Source organism: Saccopteryx bilineata, chromosome 2, assembly GCF_036850765.1.
Source record: "Saccopteryx bilineata isolate mSacBil1 chromosome 2, mSacBil1_pri_phased_curated, whole genome shotgun sequence".
Lineage (NCBI taxonomy): Eukaryota > Metazoa > Chordata > Mammalia > Chiroptera > Emballonuridae > Saccopteryx > Saccopteryx bilineata.
In genome coordinates this window covers 33,033,505-33,058,100 of record NC_089491.1, presented here as the reverse complement: position 1 = coordinate 33,058,100, position 24,596 = coordinate 33,033,505, and the positions used below count along the sequence as shown (strand labels likewise).

At 36.8% G+C, this 24,596-nt stretch overlaps 1 protein-coding gene across 3 annotated transcripts in view; it reads left to right on the top strand.

The window, feature by feature from the left end:
• Window positions 1-24,596, top strand: part of STX17 (syntaxin 17) — a 78,163-nt gene that overhangs the window by 24,988 nt on the left and 28,579 nt on the right. For all 3 annotated transcript variants that reach the window (XM_066256653.1, XM_066256651.1, XM_066256652.1), the window contains exon 4: window positions 23,320-23,545. In XM_066256653.1, coding sequence (XP_066112750.1) covers window positions 23,320-23,545 — 226 coding nt within the window. The remainder of the gene's footprint in view (window positions 1-23,319; window positions 23,546-24,596) is intronic.

Sequence of the window (24,596 nt, the reverse complement as noted above, 5' to 3'; positions counted from 1 at the left end):
ACTAATTTGAAAGGATATATGTACCCCAATATTTATTGCAGTATTATTTACAGTAGCCAAGATATGCAAATAACCCAGGTGCCCATCAATAAACAGATGGACAAAAAAAGTAGTGGTACAGCTTGACCAGGTGGTAGCACAGTGGATAGAGTGTCGAACTGGGATGCGGAGGGCCCAAGTTTGAAACCCTGAGGTCACCAGCTTCAGTGCGGGCTCATCCAGCTTGAGCACAGGCTCACCAGCTTGAACGTGGGGTCACTGGCCTGAGCATGGTATCATAGTCATGACCCCATGGTCACTGGCTTGAGCCCAAGATCGCTGGTTTGAAGCCCAAGGTCACTGGCTTGAGCAAGGGGTCACTCGCTCTGTTGTAGCCCCCTGCTCAAGGCACATATGAGAAAGCAATCAATGAACAACTAAAGTGCTGCAACGAAAAATTGATGCTTCTCATCTCTCCCCCTTCCTGTCTGTCCCTCTCTGTCCCTCTCTCTGTCTCTTTTTGTCTTTGTCACACAAAAAAGTAGTAGTACATATATAGAGTGGAATACTAGCCACAAAAAAGAATGAAATCTTACCATTTGTGATAGTATAGATAGATCCAGAAGTCATTATGCTAAGTGAAATAAGTTTGCCAGAGAAAGGCAAATACCATGATTTCACTAACACGTAAAATCTAACAAACAGAGCCTGGCCTGTGGTGGTGCAGTGGATAAACTGTCGACCTGGAAACACTGAGGTCGCCAGTTCAAAACCCTGGGCTTGCCTGGCTAAGGCACATGTGGGAGTTGTTGCTTCCTGCTCCTCCTTTCTCTCTCTCTCTCTCTCTCTCTCTCTCTCTCTTCTCTCTAAAATGAATAAATAAAAAATATTTTTTTAAAAAAATCTAACAAACAGAATAAATGAACAAACAAAATTGAAGCAGACTTTTACAGAGGGAAAGGGGGTGGGGAGTTAGAAGAAGGTAAAGGGGGTGTAAATGGTGATGGAAAGAGACTTGACTGGGTTAGTGAACACACAGTATAATATACGATGATGTATTCTAGACTTGTACACCTGAAACTTATATAAATAATTAGCCAGTGTCACCCAAATAAGCTCAATTAAAAAAAAGAGAGAGAAACAGACATACATATAGAGAACAGACAGATGGTTGTCAGAGCGGGTGGGGTTGGAGGACTGGGTAAAAAAGGTAAAGGAATTAAGGACAAATTGGTATTTACAAAATAGTCATGGGGATGTAAACTACAGCATTGGGAATATAGTCCATAATATTGAAAGAACTGATGCTGAGTTGGTACTGGAAAGTTCGGGAAACAGTTTGTAAAATACGGTATGTGATTGTCTGTCTGAACTACTCTGCTGTATATCTGAAACTAATACAAAGTACTATTGAATGTAAACTGTAATTAAAAAATAAAAAAAATTTAAATATTGATATCATCTAATTTTCCAGTCTTTGTTTAGGAACTTTTTTTTTTCATTTGAAACTTTTGTGACCTGTTTATCCCTGTTGTTCTGAAATTTGGTAATTATGTGTTTTTTACTCTAAAAACATATTGTTTAGTTCTGGAAATTTTTCTTAAGTTACTTATTTGATAGTTTATTCCTCTGTGTTCTCTCTCTCTCTTTCTTTCTCTCTTTTTTTCTTCCTTTTTTGATCTTGCAGAATCAGCAGACTATGGCTCCCAGGCCAGATCTGGCCTGTTATCTGCCCATTTGTTTACACGTTGTCTTTGGCTGTTTTTACACTACAGCAGGAGAGTTGAGTGGTTGCAACAGAGACCATATGGCCTGGAAAACCTAAACTATTTACTCTCTGGCCCTTTGCAGCCAAAGTTTGCTGATTTCTATTCTGTTGGATGTTAGGACTCTTGGATTGCTTATTTAATTTTCTCTTCTACTTTCTGGGAGATTTCCTCAGTTTTATGTTCAGTCTTTCTACTGAATTCTTTATTTCTGCTATTTAATTACCAAGACCTTTTTCTTGTTTTTTTGTTTTTTCATAATCTTTTGTCTTCTGATATGATAACTTCTCCTGCTCTTTGCAGACACTGAAGAGCTGATTGCTTGTCTGCTGGTGGACTTGACTTCAAGGTGCTTTGGCAGACTGGCATTTTCCTTAGAGGCATCTCCAAGTATTAGTATCCAGAGGTTGTTTTAGTTTAGTTTTCTAAAGAAGAATCTTCATTCTCCCCATAGGGCAAGTAAGTACTTATTCTTCAGTTTCAGAAGCAGGTTGGATGAAGGCTGCTGGGCTTTCGTTGTTCAGTAGAGGCTTTCACATAAATCTCCAAGCTTCAGTATCCAGAGGCTTCTTTTAGTCCTGTGGCTGGTGTTTCTAAATCTAGAATCTTTTTCTCTGAAGAATGCATTTCTGGTCCTCTTGCATTTCAAAAAGGTTACTATAGCTGCCTGCTGTAAAGTGACTAGATTGGGATAGAATGAGGTGAATGCCTGAGATCACTCAGGAGGGGTTACAGAGATGATGGAGGTGGAGAAAAACAGACTGATTTAAGATCTAGATAGAAATTTTTAAGGGTTTAGTTTCTATTCATTCATTTTAGAGAGGAGAGAGAGAGAGGAAAGAGAGAGAGAGAGAGAGAGAGAGAGAGAGAGAAGGGGGGAGGAGCAGGAAGCGTCAACTGCCACATGTGCCTTGACAAGGCAAGCCTAGGGGTTTTGAACCAGCAACCTCATTGTTCCAGGTCAACGCTTTATCCATTCAGCCACCACAGGTCAGGCCTAGATAGAAATTTTACTTCTCTCTGTCTGTCTGTCTGTCTGTGTTGTACTGCTTGCTAACTAATTTATAGGCCTAAAGATCAGGGACAGTATCTCCGCTGTTTGTGTATCCCACAGTACCTAGTACTCAGCAAGATTAGTGTTTATTGAATGGTTCTAAGCACATTTCTGTCAATGAGATTATTATGACTTGTATTTCTTACCGTCTTTACTGTTTAATATATCATTAAAAACCAGTTAATGTTTTTGAGATTATTGTTATGGTCAAAGTGTTTGTTTACTCATTTTTAAAATATAGATTTACATTATAGGTCTCCATCTGGCACAAAAGATGTGTGTGTCATTAAAATAGTGTGATTGAAACTACTGTTAGATATAGGTATTTGCTTAGTTTTCATTCATATCTGCCCTGAATTTTGTATATGGGTTTGTTCTTTACTAGTTTGTGTAAAACTTATTTTTGGACAATATAATGAATTATCATAGATTTTCTAGATTTATCATTATTAAACTTATATAGTAAGAGCTGTCTTTTCTCTTTTATTGAAGTGTCTCCATTGGAAAGGGGTTCTTAATTTAAATGTCGTGTAATTTATCAGTCTTTTCTCTTATTATTTATGCTTTTGGTGTCTTGTTCAAGGAATGCTGTCAGTCCTAACATCAAGAAGATATTTTCCTGTGTTCCCTATTGAATGTTTTAAATTTTTTGCTTTTAACATTTAAGTCTTTAATCCATGTGGAATTGATGGTATGAGGTAGATATAAATAAAATCTCATTTTATTCCATTTGGAAAACATATTGTCTCTCACTATCAGCTGATTTCTTCAGTTTTAATTCCATATATGCATGAGTCTGTTTCTGATTCTTCCATATATGCATGATTCTGTCTCTGGTATTTTGGTTCCCTTCCACTGATCAATATGTCTACTTCTCCATCAAGTTCCACATTACCTTAAAACAGTCTTATAATAAAGCTTATAGGACAATACTTCCATTTTACTCTTCCTTTTCAAGAGTTTTGGCTATACTTGGCTCTTTAGTCTTCCATATAATTTTTTTTAAATTTATCTTTTTTTTAGATGAGAGGAGAGGAGATAGTGAGGCAGATTCCCACACATGCACCAACGGGAATCCACCTGGCAACCCTATCTGGGTTCAGTGCTTGAGTACTGAGCTATTTTTAGCACCTGAGGGTGGTGCGCTCCAAAGGAGCTATCCTCAGTGCGCAGGGCCACGCTCGAACCAATCCAATCAAGCCACTGGCTTCAGAAAGGGAAGAGAAAAAGAAGGGGGACAGGAGGGCAGAAAGCAGATGGTCACTCCTCCTCTGTACCTTGACCAGGAATCGAACCAGGGATGTCCATACGCCAATCCAATGCTCTATCCACTGAGCCACTGGCCAGGGCCAAATCTTCCATTAAATTTTCAAATCTGGTTTTCAAAGTCCATATACAATCTTATTGGGAATGTTGGAATTGCATTGGATTTATTTATTTATTTATAGAAAATCAACACATTTACAATTTCTAGTAGGATTCTTGCACTTGTTTATTCCCTCTTTAAAACTTGTGTATCTTTATAGTTTTCTACATACAGGTTGTGCTACATTGTACTTTTTAAAGATATATGCGAAATGTCTTCCATTCTACATGGTCTTCTACAATATGACTTTTCTATTCCTCCACTAACAGGTGGAATCTAATTCCCCTCCCTCTGAAACTGGGCTGAGGCCAAAGTGATGCTGTTGATTTATGAGGCGAGGTCAGAAAAGACCAGACAGCTTCTGTCAGGATGCTTGGTCTGGGGGAACTTACCTATCATGTGAAGTGTCCGAGTATCCTGAGAACCTCATGTGGGAGATGGCTACAGCTGAGCTCTTAGGAATTTCCAGCCTGAAGTGCCAGCCACATGAGTGCATCTTAGGCACTTATTGCAGCTGAACCTTCAGCTGCAGTCTACATCTGACTCAGCTGCATGGGAGACCCCAAGTGAGAACTGCTCAACTGAGGACTTCCTAAATTTTTGGTCTGCAGAATTATTAGCAATATCAAAGGGTGGTTTTAGACCCTTAACTTATGGAGGAATTGGTTACACAGCAACAGATGACTGAAATACATGCAGAGTTTGTACTTATTTTTTTATTTGTCTATTTCATTAATCTGTTCTTAATTACTTTACCATTTTAGAATGTGTGTGTGTGTGTGTGTGTTTAAGAGAGATGTTAAATGTTTTTCTTTTAAATTATGCTTTCTAGCCTGGCCGGTGGTGGCGCAGTGGATAAAGCGTCGACCTGGAATGCTGAGGTCGCCAGTTCAAAACCCTGGGCTTGCCTGGTCAATGCTTCCTGCTCCTTCCCTCCCTTCTCTCTCTCTCTCTATCTTATCTCTCTCTCTCTCTCTCTCTATCTCTTTCTCTCTTCTCTAAAATGAATAAAAATAATTTAAAAAAATAAAAATTAAAAAATAAATTATGCTTTCTAACTTTTGCTATATATATAGAAATATGATTAATTTTCATGCATAGAGCTAATGGCCAATTTTTTAAAAACTCTTGTTATTGCTACTAATTGGTCTAAATCCCTTTGGACTTCATAGGTTGGTTTGTTGTTTTTTTGTTTTGTTTTGTTTTTGAGTAGTCTTTTTCTTCTCTTATAATATCACCCATTTTTCCTGATTTCTTTCTTGTTTTGATTCCTTGTGGTTTTTTTCAGTCTGTTTACTGGAAGAAACAGTTGGTTATAAACAAGTTTGATCAAATTTATCTTTTAAAAAAATGATCTTATAAATGATAGTAGCTGTCTCTGCAAAGGAATTATTAATACTAATTATACATATTTTTTTTCTGAAAGTGCAATCTCATTCTACTGTATTCCAGGGTAGTTGTAAAGATTGTTGATCATGTGTGCAAAGTGCCTGCATAGCTCCTGTCATACAGTAGATGTTCAGTAAATGAGAGGAATTGGTAATAAGCTTGATTTGATGCTCCCACTTTTAACTGCTATATCAAGCTTTAAAAAATTTTTGGATTTTTTGTTTGCTTAAAACACATACTATTTCATCATTTCCCCCCAATTTGTTTGGCTTGTCGTAGAAAAGTATAAAATGTATATTTAAAAATCTTAGTCTTCCCTACCCCGTGCCCCAAGTACTTAACATATAGTAATAATGCTAGCTGATAATAAAGGATTCTAAAGACTATATCACAGTTTTGGCTTTGAGGGAACTTAGCTAGATGAGAATTCATGAAAACTTAACTAAAATATTTAAATAATAGTTTAAAACTTTAGTAAAAGAATTAATATAAGTCAGTATGTGATTGTCAAATATATATTATAGAGCCCAGAAGTGATAGAGTGCCAGCTATCTGAATGCTGGGTAAAGGTGGTATTAGCCTCACTCGTCAGATAAAGGAAGGCTGAGGAACAGAGAAATGTAGTATTTGTCTAAAGTAGCAATTTTCAACTGGTGTGCTGCAAGAATTTTTTTTAAGTGAGAGGAAGGGTGATAGACATATTCCCACATGTGCCCTAACTGGGATCCAGCCAACAACCCTCACCTAGGGCTGATCCTGAATCAACTAAGCTATTTTAGTACCTGAGGCCAATGCTGGGACCAACCCAAACTATCCTAAGTGTGCGGCCAACGTTCGAACCAATTGAGCCACTGGCTGCGGAAGAGGAAGAGAGAGAGAAGGGGGATATGGAGGGGTGGAGAAGCAGGTGGCCACTTCTCTTGTGTGCCCTGACCAGGAATCAAACCTGGGACATCTATATGTCGGGCAGTGTTCTATCCACGGAGCCAGCCAGTCAGGGCCGGCAAGAATTTTTTAAACAAACACAATACCTATTTTAGTCAGGAGCACTGACCTCTTTTACCTTAGATTGTCAAATAAAAAAAACAATAGCCAACATTAGCCATCTGGTGTAAATGAATCAAAATTATACCTATTTTTTTTTGTCAGATCAGAAAAAAATACATGTTTTGGTGTGCTGCAGAATTTTAGTAATTAGTTTATGTGTGCCATGAAATGAAAAAAGGTTGAAAATCGCTGGTTTAAAGAACAAGGCCGTAATAAGTGGTAGTGCAGGAATATAATCTGGAATTATTTTTAATATTAACTCAGGTGGATAGGAAGTGGAATACTGCACTTAATACCTATATAAGTAGGTCCTCACTAGGTATTTGTTGAATAAATGAATGGAGGCCTTTTTCTCCTTTGATTTTTACTGCTTTTGGTAGTTCAATTATTATTTTTTAAGCTGTATATATTCTTTTTGGTGCCTTTTAATGTTGAAATAAGAGTGAAGTCATTACACTACTGTCGATACCTTAGAGTAATAGTTAGGTTATACAAGTAAAAAAAAGTCCAGATTTATCTTAATTAAATAGTTATGACTCGAGCACTTAATAAATTATATGACATCTAGACTGTGTTTATTCCAGTACCATGCTGTTTTGATAACTATGACCTTGTAGTGTTTATTCTAAATTGTTTAAATGTTTGTGTTCTGTGTTTGTAAAGAAATCAGATTATTATGCTACCAAATGTTTTTCGCAATAGACACTTTGCTCTCAAAATTACATGTTGTAAAAACACATTAGGAATCCTTTAATCAATGTTTAACTAAGGCAAATATATGCATAATCATTTTTAAATTATTAAATATGTAAGTAGCCATTTTTCAGAATTTTAATTAATTCAGAACTACTTTTCTCCAATCACTAGGGAACAATTTTTTTTCATTTTCTGTTACATGAGGTTTTAGAACTGTTTCTATATAGTTCTGCATCACTGATTCCAAATCTGAAATCCATTTTTTGGTGTATGCTGTAGTTTTTATGCAATTTTAAGTTCTTTTTGTTACAGTTAATGGCATGCATTGGTTTTTAAATTGGAGTTAAAGAGCAACGACTCTTGGATTGAACATAACCATAAGGCAATTAATGCTTTACAAACATCACTTTTAAATAATTGTAGTTGTTTTTAAATGTAAAAAATTATTATCTGATAAAAACACCCTCTTATTTTGTTTTAAGATTGAATCATGGCTTCTTTGAGTAGGTGTAAATGTAAAATAGCCCTGACACCTTCTGTTATATATGTGACTGTTACACACTTCAACATCAAAGGCGCAATATTTCATCATTTGTGACATGTGCATATATTGCCTATTTTCAAGTTCCCCTTGGCAATCAAGACAAGAATTGGGCTTCTCATATTGTGTGTCATAATTGTGAGGAAATGCTTCATGACTGGACAAAAGGAAAACGCAAAGAAATGCCTTTTGGTATTCCCATGGTTTGGCGTGAACCTAAGGACCACAGCAGTGACTGTTATTTCTGTCTGATCCATACAAAGGGCATCGGCAAGAAAAAACGGCATATGATCGCATATCTTAATATTCCTTCAGCAATACAACCTATCCCACATTCTGAGACACTCCCGGTTCCAGTTTTTAATGGTTTTATTTCTTCTAAGGACGAAGAAAGTGAACATGGTGATCAAGTGTATTTTGATAAGATTCATGAGGAAATGGTTGTAGAATCTGAAGGATCTTCTTCTGATGCCAAGCAGTCATTAAACCCTCAGCAGTTTAAGCCAACCTGAATTGAATGACTTAGTAAGAGATTTGGGCCTAGCAAAGAAAGCAGCTGAGTTATTAGCCTCCAGGCTTCAAGAAAAAAATGTACTTCACCAGTCAGCTAAAGTATCCCATTTCAGGAAGCGTGAACAAATTTTTGTGGACTTTTTTTCCGAAGACAAACACTTTGTTTACTGTCATGATATCAGTAGTCTTTTCAGCCAGCTAGGTGTTACCACTTACAGTCCAACAGAATGGTGGCTATTTCTTGACAGTTCTAAACGGAGTCTGAAATGTGTTCTCCTACACAACGGTAATGTTTATGCAGTGGTTCCAATTGGTTATTCAACTCATCTGTGAGAAGATTATAATGACATAAAAATTGTCCTTGACTTACTGAATTATGAGGAGCAACTGGATCATTTGTGTGGATCTTAAAATGGAAATTTTTCTGCTAGGACAACAGAGATTTCACGAAGTATCCTTGCTTTCTGTGTTTGTGGGACAGCCAAGCTCGGGAGAAACACTGGACACAGGAGTGGCAGAAATGTGAAGCTCTGGAAGTAGAGATGCAAAATATTATAAATGAACCTGTAGTTAATCGAGACAGGATCATTTCCCCCCCACTTCACATCAAACTTGGCTTAATGAAGCAGTTTGTTCAGGCTTTGAATAGAGAAAGTGAATGCTTTCAACATATTATTTCTGCTTTTCCTGCCATGTCTTTCGAGAAGATAAAAGCAGGTGTATTCGATGGACCTCATATTCAAACCCTCATACATGATGAAGAATTTGCCAGGAAGATGAATACGGAGGAGAAAGCAGTATGGCAGTCTTTTGTGGCAGGTACAAAGAACTTCCTTGGCAACAAAACAGAAAACTATGAACTTCTGGTTCAAAGGATGCTGTTGGCTTTCCGCAACATTAGATGTAACATGAGTGTTAAGATTCACTTCCTGAACAGTCACCTTGATAAGTTTCCCGAAAATCTTGGAGCTGTTAGTGATGAGCAGACTACTGCTGGAGCATCAAATGAGATTGTCCTCAACAAGTACACAAACGCAAGAGCTACAAACACAAATTTTTGCCTGAATAGAATTTAAGTTTTGTGCAAATTTTATGATTAAAATAAATGTTTTGATATATTCTATTTCAAAATTGTAGACAAATTCTGATGCAATCATACCTTTTAGTGTATTAGTGTATTTATTGCATTATATAAATTATTATATTTTCACAAAGATGATGCCCATGAATACATTCTATTTCATTATGTTAAACTAAATGTTGAAAATTTTACAATAAGATGAAAACCTAAAATCTTGAAATACAAAAAAATTGTAGCTTACAGAGAAAAACTAATGTCATATTTGAGATCAGCACACTTGAATTAGATAAGAACAAGTGTTTTTGTGGATGCAACAAAAATTTTGTTCCCCAGTGTTATCGGTATATATATCATAACTATATATTTAAACATATCTTTTACTCTTTAGACAAAAAGTTCAGGATATTACTGAAAGAAGGGGAAAAAAAGTCATAAAATTTAGTCTGAGCGCTCTACCCATGCCCTGTGAAAAACTGTTTATTAAATTTAGTCATGCCCTGGCCATTTGGCTCAGTGGTAGATGGACCAGGTATGTGGATGTCCTGGTTTTGATTCCTTGTCAGGGCACACAGGAGAAGCAACCATCTGCTTCTCTACCACTTTTTACCTTCTTTCTCTTTCTCTCTTTTTCTCTTCTCCTCCCACAGCCTTGGCTCGAATGGTTCGAGCAAGTTGGCCCTGGGTGCTGAGGATGGCTCCATAGCCTCTCTCAGATGCAGAAATAGGTTGGTTGCCAACCAACAGAGCAGCTGCCCCAGATGGGCAAAGCATTGCCCTGTACGGAGCTTGCTGGGTGGATCCCAGTCGGGGCACATGCAGGAGCCTGTCTCTCTGCCTCCCTGCCTCTCATTTCAAAAAAAGAAATTTTTTTAGTTATAAAACTGAAGAGAGAGAGATGTCACCGTTATTTTACTGGAAATTTTACCGTAGTTTACAGTTTACTACTTGCATAATGCAAAGCTTGTTAATTACTGAATTAGTATACTCTCTCTTTTTCTTAAACATACTGCACTGATTATAGACCCATTTGTCTAACTTGTGGTTATTTCTGCAAATTTTTAGAACTTGGCATACCATCTACTTTTCTGACCTGATTATTAGAAAAGCAGAAACATTTGAACATTTACTATGTTCTAGATACTATTCTAGACAATGGAATATAGCTGTGAGCAAAACAAAAAATAATTCTTGTTCTCATTGAATTTATAATCTGAGTGATGAGTGTAAAAAGTAGAGATAGGTCATTTTTAAAATAAATAAATATATGTTTAGATGGTTATAGTGCCGTGAAGTAAAAGTAGAGCAGGTTAACGGGAGCAAAGAAGGTAATGACTTTTTAATATAGAGAGTGGTTATGGAATGTTTCTCATGACATTTGAGCAGCTAGCTGAAAGAAGTAAAGGCATCAACCATGAGGAATATACTGTTCTGGGCAGAGGGGAAGTCACTGGGAGGTAAGAATGTATGACATATTCAAGGAGTTGTAAGGAGGTCATTATGGCTGAAGTGAGCAAGGAGATGAGGTCAGAGAGATCAGCTGGGTCTGATTATGGAAGACCTTGCAGGATATGGTAACTTGAGGCTGAGTAGAAAACCTTTGGAAGGTTCTGAGTAGAAGATGACCTGACAGGGCTTTAAAAGATCACCTTGACTCTTATGAAAAGGGTAGATTCTAAGGGGGCAAGGATAGAAGCAAGAATACCAGGTAGGTGGCTAATTAATAATCAGCATACTATGTACAGAAAATATGCAGATAAACACATGTGCAGACAATATTGATATTCTACAATATTTGTATAGAATATCAGGAGGCTAATATGATAGATTTTTAACTATTCTTTTTGTAGCCCTGGTAAATATATAATTCAGAACTCACAAGGAAGACAAAGGAATAAGAAACTACTCTGACATCAGCCTTAATGCTGAAGTACCTTGCTGAAAAATTACACAGGCACTTCAAACGTACAAAAATGTAGGAAATAATAAAAATAATATAACACTTATTTACTCATTACCCAAATTTGTCAAATCTTAACTTTTTGCCACACTTTCTTTCATGACACAATTTCTTCCATTTTGAAGAAAATTTTAGAAACACCACTGTAGTCCCCTGTGTTCTCTTCCTTAATTCCATTACCTTGTTTTTATCTTCATTTGAGGGAAACCTTTTCCCATGATTTAACTATTTATCATTACTGTATATATAACTATATATAAATTATATATAATATTATTCTTGTATTTTTATGCTTTTTTCTAGTTTTCTTGAGGTAAAATTAATATACTATAAAAATACACAATTTGATAAGTTTTGACACATGTATACACCATGATACCATCACCACGGTCAAGATAATGAATCTTCCTATTGCCTCCAAAAGTTTCCTTATACCCCTTTGTAACCCTCGGCCGTGCTTCTTCCTCCACATCTCTCTCTACTCCTTTCCTCTCTCTACACATGCGCGCACACTCCCACCTAAGCAACCACTGACTCACTTGCTTTCACTATGCATTAGTTTGGGTTTTCTAGAATTTTATATAAATAGATTCATGAAATATGCAGTCCATTGTTTGGTCTGACTTCTTTCACTCTGCATAGATATGTGTGTGTGTGTGTGTGTGTGTGTGTGTGTGTGTGTATTTTTTTTTTGTATTTTTCCGAAGCTGGAAACGGAGGCAGCCAGACAGACTCCCACATGCGCTGACCGGGATCCACCCGGCATGCCCACCAGGGGAGAACGCTCTGCCCATCTTGGGGCGTCGCTTTGCCGCAATCAGAGCCATTCTAGCACCTGAGGCAGAGGCCACAGAGCCATCCCCAGCGCCCAGGCAAACTTTGCTCCAGTGGAGCCCTGGCTGCGGGAAGGGAAGAGAGAGACAGAGAGGAAGGAGAGGGGGAGGGGCGGAGAAGCAGATGGGCACCTCTCCTGTGTGCCCAGCGGAGAATCAAACCCAGGACTCCCACATGTCAGGCCAACACTCTACCACTGCGCCAACCGGCCAGGGCCTTCTTTTTTTTTTACAAGGACAGAGAGAGGTGGTGGGGGGGGATAGATAGGAACAGACAGACAGGAATGGAGAGAGATGAGAAGCATCAATCATCAGTTCTTCATTGCAACACCTCAGTTGTTCATTGATTGCTTTCTCATATGTGCCTTGACTGCGGGCCTTCAGCAGACCGAGTAACCCCTTGCTGGAGCCAGCGACCGTGGGTCCAAGCTGGTGAGCTTTTTGCTCAAGCCAGATGAGCCCGCGCTGAAGCTGATGATTTCGAGGTCTTGAACCTGGATCCTCCGCATCCCAGTCCAGTGCTCTATCCACTGCACCACCGCCTGGTCAGGCACTCTGCATAAATATTTTGAGGTTTATCCATGTTATAATGTTTATCAGCATTTCATTCATTTTTATTGTTGAGTAAATATTCTGTTGTGTGGATATACCACAGTTTATCTATTCATCTATTGACAGACATTTGGGTTGTTTCCAGCCTGGGGTTATTATTAATAAAGATGCCTTGAATACAAGACTTTGTATGAGCAAAGGATTTCATTTTTCTTTATTTATAATCAGTATTTATAAGTGGAGTGGCTGGATCATATAGTAGTTGTTATTCTTGAACTTTTAAAGAAATTTCCAAGCTCTTTTTCCAAAATGGCTGTACCATTTTATATTCCCACCAGTTCTTCCATATCCTAGTAGACACTTGATATGGTTAGTCTTTAATTTTACCTATTCTAATAATCTCTACTGGCATCTGTAATTTTAATCTTTATTTGATTAATTATATTTCCATTTTATTTTTAATTAATTGTATTTTTATTTCCTTTTACTTGTCTTGATAGCTATAATCTTTTATTTTAGTGGTTGCTTTAGAGTTCATGGAATACATCTTATAATTTATCTTCAAATGATATAGTACACTGGTTTACATATGTTTAAGAAACTTAAAATATACTTCTGTTTCTCCCTTTCCAGTCTTTATGCGGCTATTGTCATATATTTTACTTATACTATATGTTGTATACTTTGTAATGTTTAAACAGTTGGTTATCATTTTCAAGTAATTTATATATTAAGGGATAATATTGTATATATTTACCTGTGTCAAATCTATTTTTTTTTTTTTTCATTTTTCTGAAGCTGGAAACAGGGAGAGACAGTCAGACAGACTCCCGCATGCGCCCGACCGGGATCCACCCAGCACGCCCACCAGGGGCGACGCTGTGCCCACCAGGGGGGCGATGCTCTGCCCATCCTGGGCGTCGCCATGTTGCGACCAGAGCCACTCTAGCGCCTGAGGCAGAGGCCACAGAGCCATCCCCAGCGCCCGGGCCATCTTTGCTCCAATGGAGCCTTGGCTGCAGGAGGGGAAGAGAGAGACAGAGAGGAAAGCGCGGCAGAGGAGTGGAGAAGCAAATGGGCGCTTCTCCTGTGTGCCCTGGCCGGGGATCGAACCCGGGTCCTCCGCATGCTAGGCCGACGCTCTACCGCTGAGCCAACCGGCCAGGGCCATTTCTATTTTTGATGTGCTTAATGTCTTTGTGTAAACCCTTATTCCCATTTCATATTGTTTTTCTCTTACCTAAAAGACTAATTTAACATTTCTTGGTGGGCAGTTCTACTAGTGATTATCTTTTCATCTTTTGGATAACTGAAAAGCCTTTATTTATTTGGCCTTTATTTTTAAAAGAAAGTTTGCTGAATGTAGAATTATACTTTGACTTTTTTTCTTTCAGTACTTTCAAGATGTTCAGCTGTCTTTTTACTTGAATTGTTTATAATGAGAAATCTGTTTCATTTTTATCTTTGTTCCTTTGTATGTAATGTATCTTTTCCCTGGCTACTTTTATGATTTTCCCTTTATCATATTTTTTGTGTTTTGAATTTGTTGAGTTTCTTGGATCTCTAGGTTTATAGTTTGCATCAAATTTGGAATTCTTTTGGCCACTATTTCAAATAATTTTCTGTCCTCTCCCATCTCTCTTCCTCCTCAGATTCTCCAACTACACACGTGTCAGGCTGTTTGGAGTTATCTCACAGCTCATTAATGATCTGTTAAATATTTTTTATTCTGTTTTCTCTGTGTCTTTCATTTTGGATAGTTGCTATTTCTGTGCTTTCATGTTTGCTAGTCTTAGCAGCGGCAGTGTCTACTCTGTTTATTCTGTGTATTTCTTATCTCTCATATTGTGGTTTTCAACTCTAGAATTTTGATTAAGGTGTTTTTAAATATATCTTCTGTGTTTCTGCTTACCCCTTTGAACATAGGGAATATAATTATAATAACTGTTGTAATATCCTTCTCTGCTAATTCTGATATCTATGTCAATACAAGATCAGTTTCAGTTGATTATTCTCCTCATTATGGGTCATATTTTTTAAAATTTCTTTGCATGACTGGTAACTTTTTGATTGGGTGACCTTTGCCTGGCTGGATGCTAGATATTTTTGTGTTCTTATAAATCTTCTTAAGCTTTGTTTTGGAATATAGTTACTTGGGAACAGTTTAATCTTTTTAAGTTTTTTATGATTTATTAGGATTGACTGGAGTAATGTTCAGTCTAGGGCTAATTATTTTTCTACTACTGAAGTAAAACCTTTCTGAGTGCTCTACCCATGCCCTGTGTTTTTACTTTTTTTTTTTTAACTATTTTTTTTTTACTTATTCATTTTAGAAAGGAGAGGGAGAGACAGAGGAGAGATAGAGAGAGAGGAAGGGGGAGGAGCTGGAAGCATCAACTCCCATTTGTGCCTTGACCAGGCAAGCCCAGGGTTTCGAACCGGCGACCTTGGCATTTCCAGGTCGACGCTTTATCCACTGCGCCACCACAGGTCACCCATGCCCTGTGAATTAAGAGTTTTTCCAGATTAAGTGATGGGAACAGACAGTGTTTCCAGCTTTGAGTGACTGCTGGGCACTGTTCTCTCTAATCTTTTTTTTTTTTTTTTTTTTTTTTTTGTATTTTTCTGAAGCTGAAAACGGGGAGGCAGTCAGACAGACTCCTGCATGCGCCCCACCGGGATCCACCCAGCACGCCCACCAGGGGCGACGCTCTGCCCATCTTGGGGCGTCACTCTGCCGCAATCAGAGCCATTCTAGCGCCTGAGGTAGAGGTCACAGAGCCATCCTCAGCGCCCGGACAAATTCTGCTCCAATGGAGCCTTGGCTGCGGGAGGGGAAGAGAGAGACAGAGAGGAAGGAGAGGGAGAGGGATGGAGAAGCAGATGGTCGTTTCTCCTGTGTGCCCTGGCTGGGAATCAAACCCGGGACTCCTGCACGCCAGGCCGACGCTCTACCACTGAGCCAACTGGCCAGGGCCCTCTAATCTTTTTGAATCATTTTTTCCCTCCCAGCCTTGGGCAGTTTCCTTATATGCATCATCTCCATGTTCTGATCAGTTCTCTGCATATCTCCGGGGTTTCTCTTTCTGCACTGCTCTCACCTCTCCAGTACTCTGCTCTGCAAGTTCTGCAGAAGCTACAGTCAGTCAATTATTATGAAATTGCAAGTAGAATAGATTTTCTTCTTGGGGATAAGAAAGTATTAGCATTGAAAAAGATTTTGTGATCAGATTTTGAAAGAAGTGAAAAAGTTAGAAATTTGTTATTACTGTAATGATTCACTAAAGAATATTAAGCTGACTTTTAGAGAAACTCGATCAGCCTAGTCTGCCATAGCAGTGGTGATGCAGAACTCATTGAGAATACAGGTTTCTGGCCACCTTCAAAATTCTGATTCGGTAGATTTCAGGCTACATTTAGAAAGATAATACTGTACAGAAAGTCTATCACTCTTTCAAAGGTAGCATAAATACAGAAAAGTCAGTGGAACTTGTAAAATGTGACATTCATGATATTACTAGAAGGAATATAGAATACCTGAGCTATCTATTTTTTTAACTTAAAAAAAAAGAATTTAGCCTGACCAGGCAGTGGCACAGTGGATAGAGCATCAGACTGGGATGCAGAGGACCCAGGTTTGAGACCCCAATGTCGCCAACTTGAGCGCGGGCTCATCAGGTTTGAGCAAGGCTCACCAGCTTCGACCCAAGGTCACTGGCTCAAGCAAGGGGTTACTCGGTTTGCTGAAGGCCCGCGGTCAAGGCACATATGAGAAAGCAATCAATGAATAAGGTGTTGCAACAAAAACTAATAATTGATGCTTCTCATCTCTCTGCGTTCCTGTCTGTCTGTCCCTATCTCTCTCTCTTTCTGACTCCCTGTCTTTGTAAAAAATAAAAGAATTTAAAGGGAGAAGCAATAGAAAGGAAGGAGAGGGAATGAGGAGGAAAGAGGGAAAAGTGACAACAGTAGACAGAAGTTAGGAGAACAGAAATGATTAGCGAGAAACAAGGCCAGATAGAGAATGGAAGAGAATATAAGAGAGTAGATTCCAAAATAAATGCTGCCCTGACTGCACAGCTTAGTTGGTTAGAGCACCATCGCCATATACCAGGGTTGTGGGTTCAATCCCCTGTCAGGGCACATACAAGAATCAAGCAATGAATGCATAAATAAGTGGAACAACAAATCAATGTTTCTCTCTCCCCACTTCTCTCTCCCTCTAAAATCAATAAATTTTTAAAAGCCTTTAAAAAAACCAAACTGAATGCTATTAGAAGGTAACTTATTTTCAATGATAAGTTTTAAAGAAATTTAAACTTAAATTTTGCTTTTAAATATTCACAAGGTGATTAATTGAGACTTAAGATCCTTGATCCTTACTCTGACTATAGAATCTTAGGGAGGAAGTAAAATCCAAGGCACCAATTGTAAGATATACCTTTATTTTGAGTACCTAGAAGAAAGAGAAAGTGGCGCCAGTTAAGAATAACACAGTACTTTTTTACCATCTATTTGAAGATAAATTCCAATTTCAGAGATGTTAAAATGTAGAGAAGACATTGTGCCCTAATATTGATGAAATATAGTATTTAGAAAGTTTCTACCCTTATACTTCACTTCTGTCTTTTCCCAATCTAGTCTTTCTACTTAGGATGTTCTGTTTTCCCTGTATTCTTCTTCAGGGGCAGCTCAGATCATACCTCCTCACAGTTAGATGTTTCAAGTGTCCTTTGAGCATGTTTCTTATGCCTCTTTCCGTTTTGAATATTTGTCTTTAATAGAGGATCAGAAGCAAAATCAGAGTTAAGTAGTTCTGCTTCTCTGCATCATCTGTTAACATTATACCATCTGCCCCAAGCAGTAGGCCTAAACCTTTTATCCTGTTCATCCTGCTCTACGTGTATTTTTTAAAACTTTTTTATTGTTCTTAACATTTTTCACCAGCCTCCGCTCATTCTGGGCTCTTATTTTACTTACATGTTTCTCCTCATTTCACACCACTCTTTTGTATTCATCCTTATTCACATGCCTTTCTTTTCATTTCTTTTTTTTTTAAGTCTCTTAAAATTCTAAACGTATGATAGCACGCCTATATAACTAGATTGGATTCTAAAGATGCCACTTTATTTACTTATCAGATGAACATTTTTTCAGTGTCAGAATTTCACTTTTTAAAAACTCTCCTTTTAAAAAGTCCTATTGCAATATAATTTCTACTATAGCATCATACAGCTATTTTCTCTATAAACTTGATTCACTTCCCTAAAGTATCACTATTTCCAGTATTCCTTTCTGTAACTAGTATGAATTCCAAGACTGCATGATTACTTTCTCTCATGGGTTTCATTCCCACTTAATATTTTATGCTTGTATGTCAGAATTAATTCCAAAAATGTCACTCCTTTCATTAACTTTTTCTGACTAATGTAAGATGAAATGTTTCCTATGCTAGGGACTTCTTTTATGCTTTTCTAGGGAAGAATTCTAGCTAGTTTCTTTTCTTTCCCTTCCTTCATTTTTTCTTTTCTTTTTCTTTCTTTTTTTTTCTTTTTTTTTTTTTTTTTGAGAGAGAGAGAGAGAGGAAATGAGAGAAGGGAGAGGGGAGACAGTGAAAAGCATCAAGTCGTTCCACTTGACCGGGCTCAAACTGGCACCCTTGGGGTCCAACCGGCGCCCTTGGAATCTAGGCAGTGTCCCTGGGATCGAACTGGTGACTTTGGTGCTCCAGGATGGTGCTCTAGCACTGTGCCACCAGCCAGGACACTCTAGCTAGCTTCTTGATAGTTGGTGATCCCTTTTGTTGTTGAACCACTGCTTTGCTACTTTGTAGAAAATAATAAGAAAGCATTCATTTATTTATCATGTTTTATTGAATCAAACTGTGTATCAGGGATCAAACACAGCCTTGAGGATATAACGGTGAAGAAAATAGGCATAGTTTCTGTTCCTACTAACCTTATAGTCTAGTTGAATTAATGAATTAATATATTTTATCCAGCAAGATGGCACCTAACACACTTCTACAATGAGACTGCTACCCAATTTACCTGTACCCCAGTGCTTTCAAACTTGTTTCTATCCTTAGGTTAATTGACCATACAAGTTAGTATATTATTTTCTTAAAATATTATTAAAACTGCCTGACCTGGCGGTGGCACAGTGGATAAAGCATCACATTAGGATGCAAAGGACCCAGGTTTGAAACTCTAAGGCAGTGGTTCTCAAAGTGTGTGCCAGGGCACACTGGTGCGCCCTAGAAGATTTCCAGGTGCACCCTATGGTGTTCCAGAGAAATATATGCCTGTTGGGGACCAAAAAACCAACAGGGTTTTTGGAGTTTAGATTTTTAGGAGACAGAGGTGTGGGGAATTGGCTGTAAGCTGACAGTCTGCCCAACACCCCACCTCACTTGCCTGATTAGGTTGCAAAAGGCTGTTAAGCTGTGGTGCTGGATTGTTTACACTACCTCCCATGTTCCCTGGAAAGACTAGAGGCAAGTTTCTTCTATCCTTTGTTTGGTGTAAAGTTAAGATGATATGTATGGTGGGGGTTTTCTGCACTCAACACAATTAAGAGTAAAAAGAGAATTCTTCAATGTATTGACGAAGAAATGAGAGTTTGCTTTTCAAATATATGCCCAAACATTGAAGAAATCACTAGGACACATCATTATGTTTCTCATAAACACAAGAATGAAAAAACTTAACACATTCACACCAGGACCTGCTAAATTTACTAAATCTTACTAAGAATATATCTATATATATATAAAGATAACTTTTTTGTTGTTTTTTTATTTTTATTTTTTAACCCCCTTTTTTACAAATTCTAAAAAAGCATAACTCAAAAATATAACATAAAAATGTATTTTAATGTCAGAATAAATTTAATTTTGTCTTATTTATTCCTTTTAATTATCATAAAAGCATGTTTGGACATTATATTTTTTTCTCTAATATTTGTCTTAATTATTATAACGTATTTCTCAGAAATTTGTATATTGTGTGCCTACAATTATTTGTAGGATTTTAAATGCGCCCCAACTGCAAAAAGTTTGAAAACTACTGCCCTAAGGTCTCCAGCTTAAGTGCGGGCTCACCTGGCTTGAGTGTGGGATCGCTGGCATAGACATGACCCCATGGTTGCTGGTTTGAACCCAAAGGTTGCTGGCTTGAGCAAGAGGTCACTCACTCTGCTGTAGCTAGAGCCCCCCAGTCAAGGCACATATGAGAAAGCAGTCAATGAACAACTAAAGAGCTGCAACAAAGAACTGATGCTTCTCAACTCTCTCTTACTGTCTGTTTGTACCTATCTGTCCCTCTCTCTGTCTCTGTCACACACAAAAAATATATGTATATATTAAAACTTTTTACTGTGAAATATAACATGCTATAAAGTGCATAATACATAAATATGTACCTAAACAAATTATACTGTGAGCTCTCATGTAACCACTACTCAGATCAAGAAATAGACAAGTACCAGCATTCTAGAAGCCCCTTATAGCCTCTTCCCAGTTATAACCAACTTTCTCTCCCCAGAATTATTCACTAGTTTGATTTATATGGTAACTACTTCCTAGTTTTTCTGTATAGTTTTATAATAAAAATGTGTCATTAAAACTGTAGTTTAATCTTTTTTTTAACATTACATAAATTGAGATAAACAGAATAAATATATCTTTTATTCCTGGCCTAGAATTTACTTATGTTTTTGTCTGTAGCAGCAATTCATTCATTTTCTTTGTTGTATATATTCCATTGTATGAGTTTATATCATAGTGTATCCATTCTATTGATGGACGTTCCAGTTTTTCAGTTTCTACTAACATTCTTCGATATTTTTACTGGTACAAATGTGTGTATATTTCCGTTGAGTGTATTTGTTGGACAAGAATTGCTGGTTCACCAGACATCCTTATTTTCAAGTTCAGTTGATAATGCCAAACTATTTTTCAAAAAAGTTGTACTAATTTTACACTCCTTCCAGTAGTGAATGTTCCTATGGTTGCCAGATCCTCACCAATACTAAGTCAAGTCAGACTTCATTTTAGCAGATAACTAATTATGGTTTAATTTACACTTATCCAGATCATTAAGGAGATTGAGTAATTCTTCATTTGTTTATGAGAAGTGCCTCTTTAGGTTTCTTGACCACATTAATACAGGTTGTCTTTTTCTTACTGATCTGTAAAGTAATAAGAGTTCTTTATTTTTTTATTCTGTTTATGATTCCTTTATCAGTGTATGTGTTGCAATATTTTTTTCCTTTTTATTTTTTAAAAAAAGGACAGTTGTGTCCCTTGTGACTAGAAGTTCGTTCAATTTAAAACAGTCAAAGTTATCAATCAATAATGGTTGATGCTTTTTGTGCCACTTCTAGGAGCTCTTTATGCCGTGAAGTTATTCTTCTCTTGTTTTGCCTTTCACATTTAGGTCTACAGTCCATCTGATTGATTACTGTGTATGGTGGGAGGTGGTGTTTCCAACTTTTGTTTTTTCTCTTATGGGTACCTGAATAACCTAGCACTGGTTTTGGAAAGATCATTTCATCAGCACTGCCCTGTAGCGCCACCTTTGTCAAAAATCCAGTGCATTTATGTTTGGGTTGTTTCTGGGCTATCTGTTTCATTGGTGTATTTTTCTATTCTTGCATCAAAATCAGACTATCTTAATTACTGTGGCTTTATAATCAGCCGCAATCTAATAGGGGAAGTTCTACCTTCTTCTATAAAAGCTGGTGTCAGCCCTATGGAATATAAAATGTATATTGCATATATATTTTACAGTCATCTTGTCAAGTTACACCAAAACAAAAAACCTTTTTCAAATATATTATTTATTGAAGCTATATATTATTGAATCTATATTGAATTTATTGAATTAGTAGATACTGAATCTATAGATTAAATAGATTTATTGACTCTATTGGTCTATATGTCTATCCAAATGACATCTTTTGCAATACTGAGTCCTCCAATCCATGAACATTATTTATTTATTTATTCTTTTTTTAGGTGATGCTGGATTGAAACTGCTAATATCTTCTTTAGAATTTTTGCCTCTTATTCACAAGTATTGAGACTTACCTGAATTTTTCCCTTTTCTTACTCCCCTTGTTGAGTTTGGTATCAAGGTTTGCTATCATGAAATAAGTTAGAGAATGTTCTTTTTCTGTTCTCTTGATGAGTTAGTGTACTTTCCTTTAAATCCTTGGAAGAATTGGCCAGCGAAGCCATCTATGCTGGGGTTCCTTTCATTTGGTTGGCTGGTCTAGAAAATACAACATAAATCTATAAACAGTACAGATTATATATCTTTTTACCTTTTTAATGTGACTTATAAAATTTTAAATTACATATATGGCTTATATTTGCAGTTTCCATTATATTTTTGTTGGGTGGTGTACCTGTATAGTAAAGTTGTTGAAAACACATGCTGTGTAGCCTGGATTTGATTCTTGGCATTCCTTTTTACTGGAAGTATAATCCTGGACTATTAATCTCTTGCTTTAATTTTTTGTTTGTAAAATGAGAATAATAGTAATATCCATTTCAAAAATAAATAGTGAAAGTAAAACAAGAATAAAAAGGTAAAACAGCACAGTGGACAACTTATAACAAGTTTTAATAAAAATTTTGTCATCGTTGTGTACTATCAGATTTTATAGTTCAGTGGGTACTTTGTGTCTCTCCATTAATATTTTCCCCTTCATTCATAGTATTAAAGTTCTTCACTGGACACTATAATTCAACTGGGGACATAACATACGTATGAGAAGCAATCAATGTACAACTAAAGTGAAAGCAACTACGACTTGGTGCTTCTCACCCTCTCTCTCCCTTCCTGTCTCTCTCCCACTATCTCAAAAAAAAATGCACATTATCCTTTGAGTAATTCAGTTTTGGGAATCATTTGTACAAAACATAGTATGTATTTACTATATTACTAATATATACTGTTATAGTATATTAGGGCTTTTAGTCAAGAATATTTCTTTCATAGTTTGTAATAACTAAAAACTGGAAACAATATGAATGACGGTTGATCCCTGGAGGAGTGTTTGAATAAGTTACAGTTCATCCAAATTATGGAATGTGGTACAGCCATTGACCAGGAGGGATATCCGTGATGATATTGTTAAGTGGGGGTGTTGAATGACAAATTACAGATTATTGTGCATTATGTATTCCATTTTTTGTAAAAAAGAAAATGGCTATGGTGGGATTGGTGAAGTAGGAAAATCATTAAATTTTTATTTATCTGTTTCTGTAGTTTTGATATATTATGGAGAACATTTGTTACCTTTGTAATAATCATTTTTAATGAAGGAAAAACACTAAATGAATTCAAGTATGAGGATGTGAGTTCTAAAGAAGCTGGTCTGGTCAGAGACATGACAAATAGAAAAGTATTATGCATACCTTCTATTTTACAGAATACTTGTAACCATTTTGATACATAACCATTATCACAAATTACCTCTGGAAATAAAGATATATTATAATAAGACATATGGTGGTTTTAATGATTTTTTTTATAGCAACTCCGCTCCAACATTCGAGAAATGGAGAAGCTTTGTTTGAAAGTCCGGAAGGAAGACCTAGGAGTTCTGCAGAGAATGATAGATCCTGTTAAAGAAGAAGCGTCAGCAGCAACAGCAGAGTTTCTCCAACTCCATCTGGAATCTGTGCATGAACTCGAAAAGCAATTTAAGGATGAAGAAACTTTATTGCAGCCTTCTTTGACCAGATCTGTGACTGTTGGTGGTAATGTACTAGTCTTGTTTTTTATCATAGTGTTACAGTTAATTAAAGTTCACTTCTTTGTATAGATATTGAAGATAATGTATATGTCCAGGGATTACCTCCTATTCCAGTGTACTGAATTCTTGGACCCTGAGTGTGCCTGGGAATGCATATTCTAGAAGTTTTGCAGAATAAAAATTCTGAGGCTATGCTGTATAAAATGGAACTACAGGGCTTCAAGTACCTATTTGTCTATATTCTAAAAATAAATTTTAAAGTATTTCCTAAAGAGAATGTCATCCTTGTTTACAGAGTACTTGTCCCTCATCTCCAAGTACAAGGGTGGCCTGCTCTGTCATGTTTCATTCTTAGGCATTCTGATTTTCACAGAAATGTATCTCCCAACTCAGTTTTCTAAATTTAACTGACAGCATTTTAAAAATCTGCAGTGGAGATTATACCATCAACTTTTATGAAACAGCCCGGTGAAACTCTAAGAAACAGCCCAGTGAAACTTCTCATTATTAAGGATGTAATTGATAATTGTTGATTGCATTATCATAATATATTTATAAGGAATCTGAAGAAAAAGTCTTAGTTTAATTCTATTAGTAATACCTCAAAGCAAATGGTTTTAATTTTTTTTTTAATCTTATGGGTATTGAATCACTATTTCTCTACTAAAAAGCTTAAATCCAAATATTTTAACTACCAAATGCCAAATTTTTAAACCATCCTGGCTTTATTTTATAATTGCTGTCCTTTTGGTTTTAGTTTCTTTTTAATCTTTAATTTATGCCATCTTGTTACATTTTATATATGTTCTAAATTGTCCTAAGTCTTTATGGAAAAGGTGGATGTAAATTTCAAATTAACATAGAATCTGAGATAAGCTACACCTGCCCAGTTTTCCTCTTTCGTTTACATAGAAGGTTCCTAATTATTTTTAACCTTTTATTTTCAGTGTTAATAATCCAGTAATTTACAGGGAAGTAGGACACAAAAATTGGAAGAAACATTTAGGCCATCATCTGGAGCTTCCAGATAATCTTGCTTTTATTTGTATCCTTAG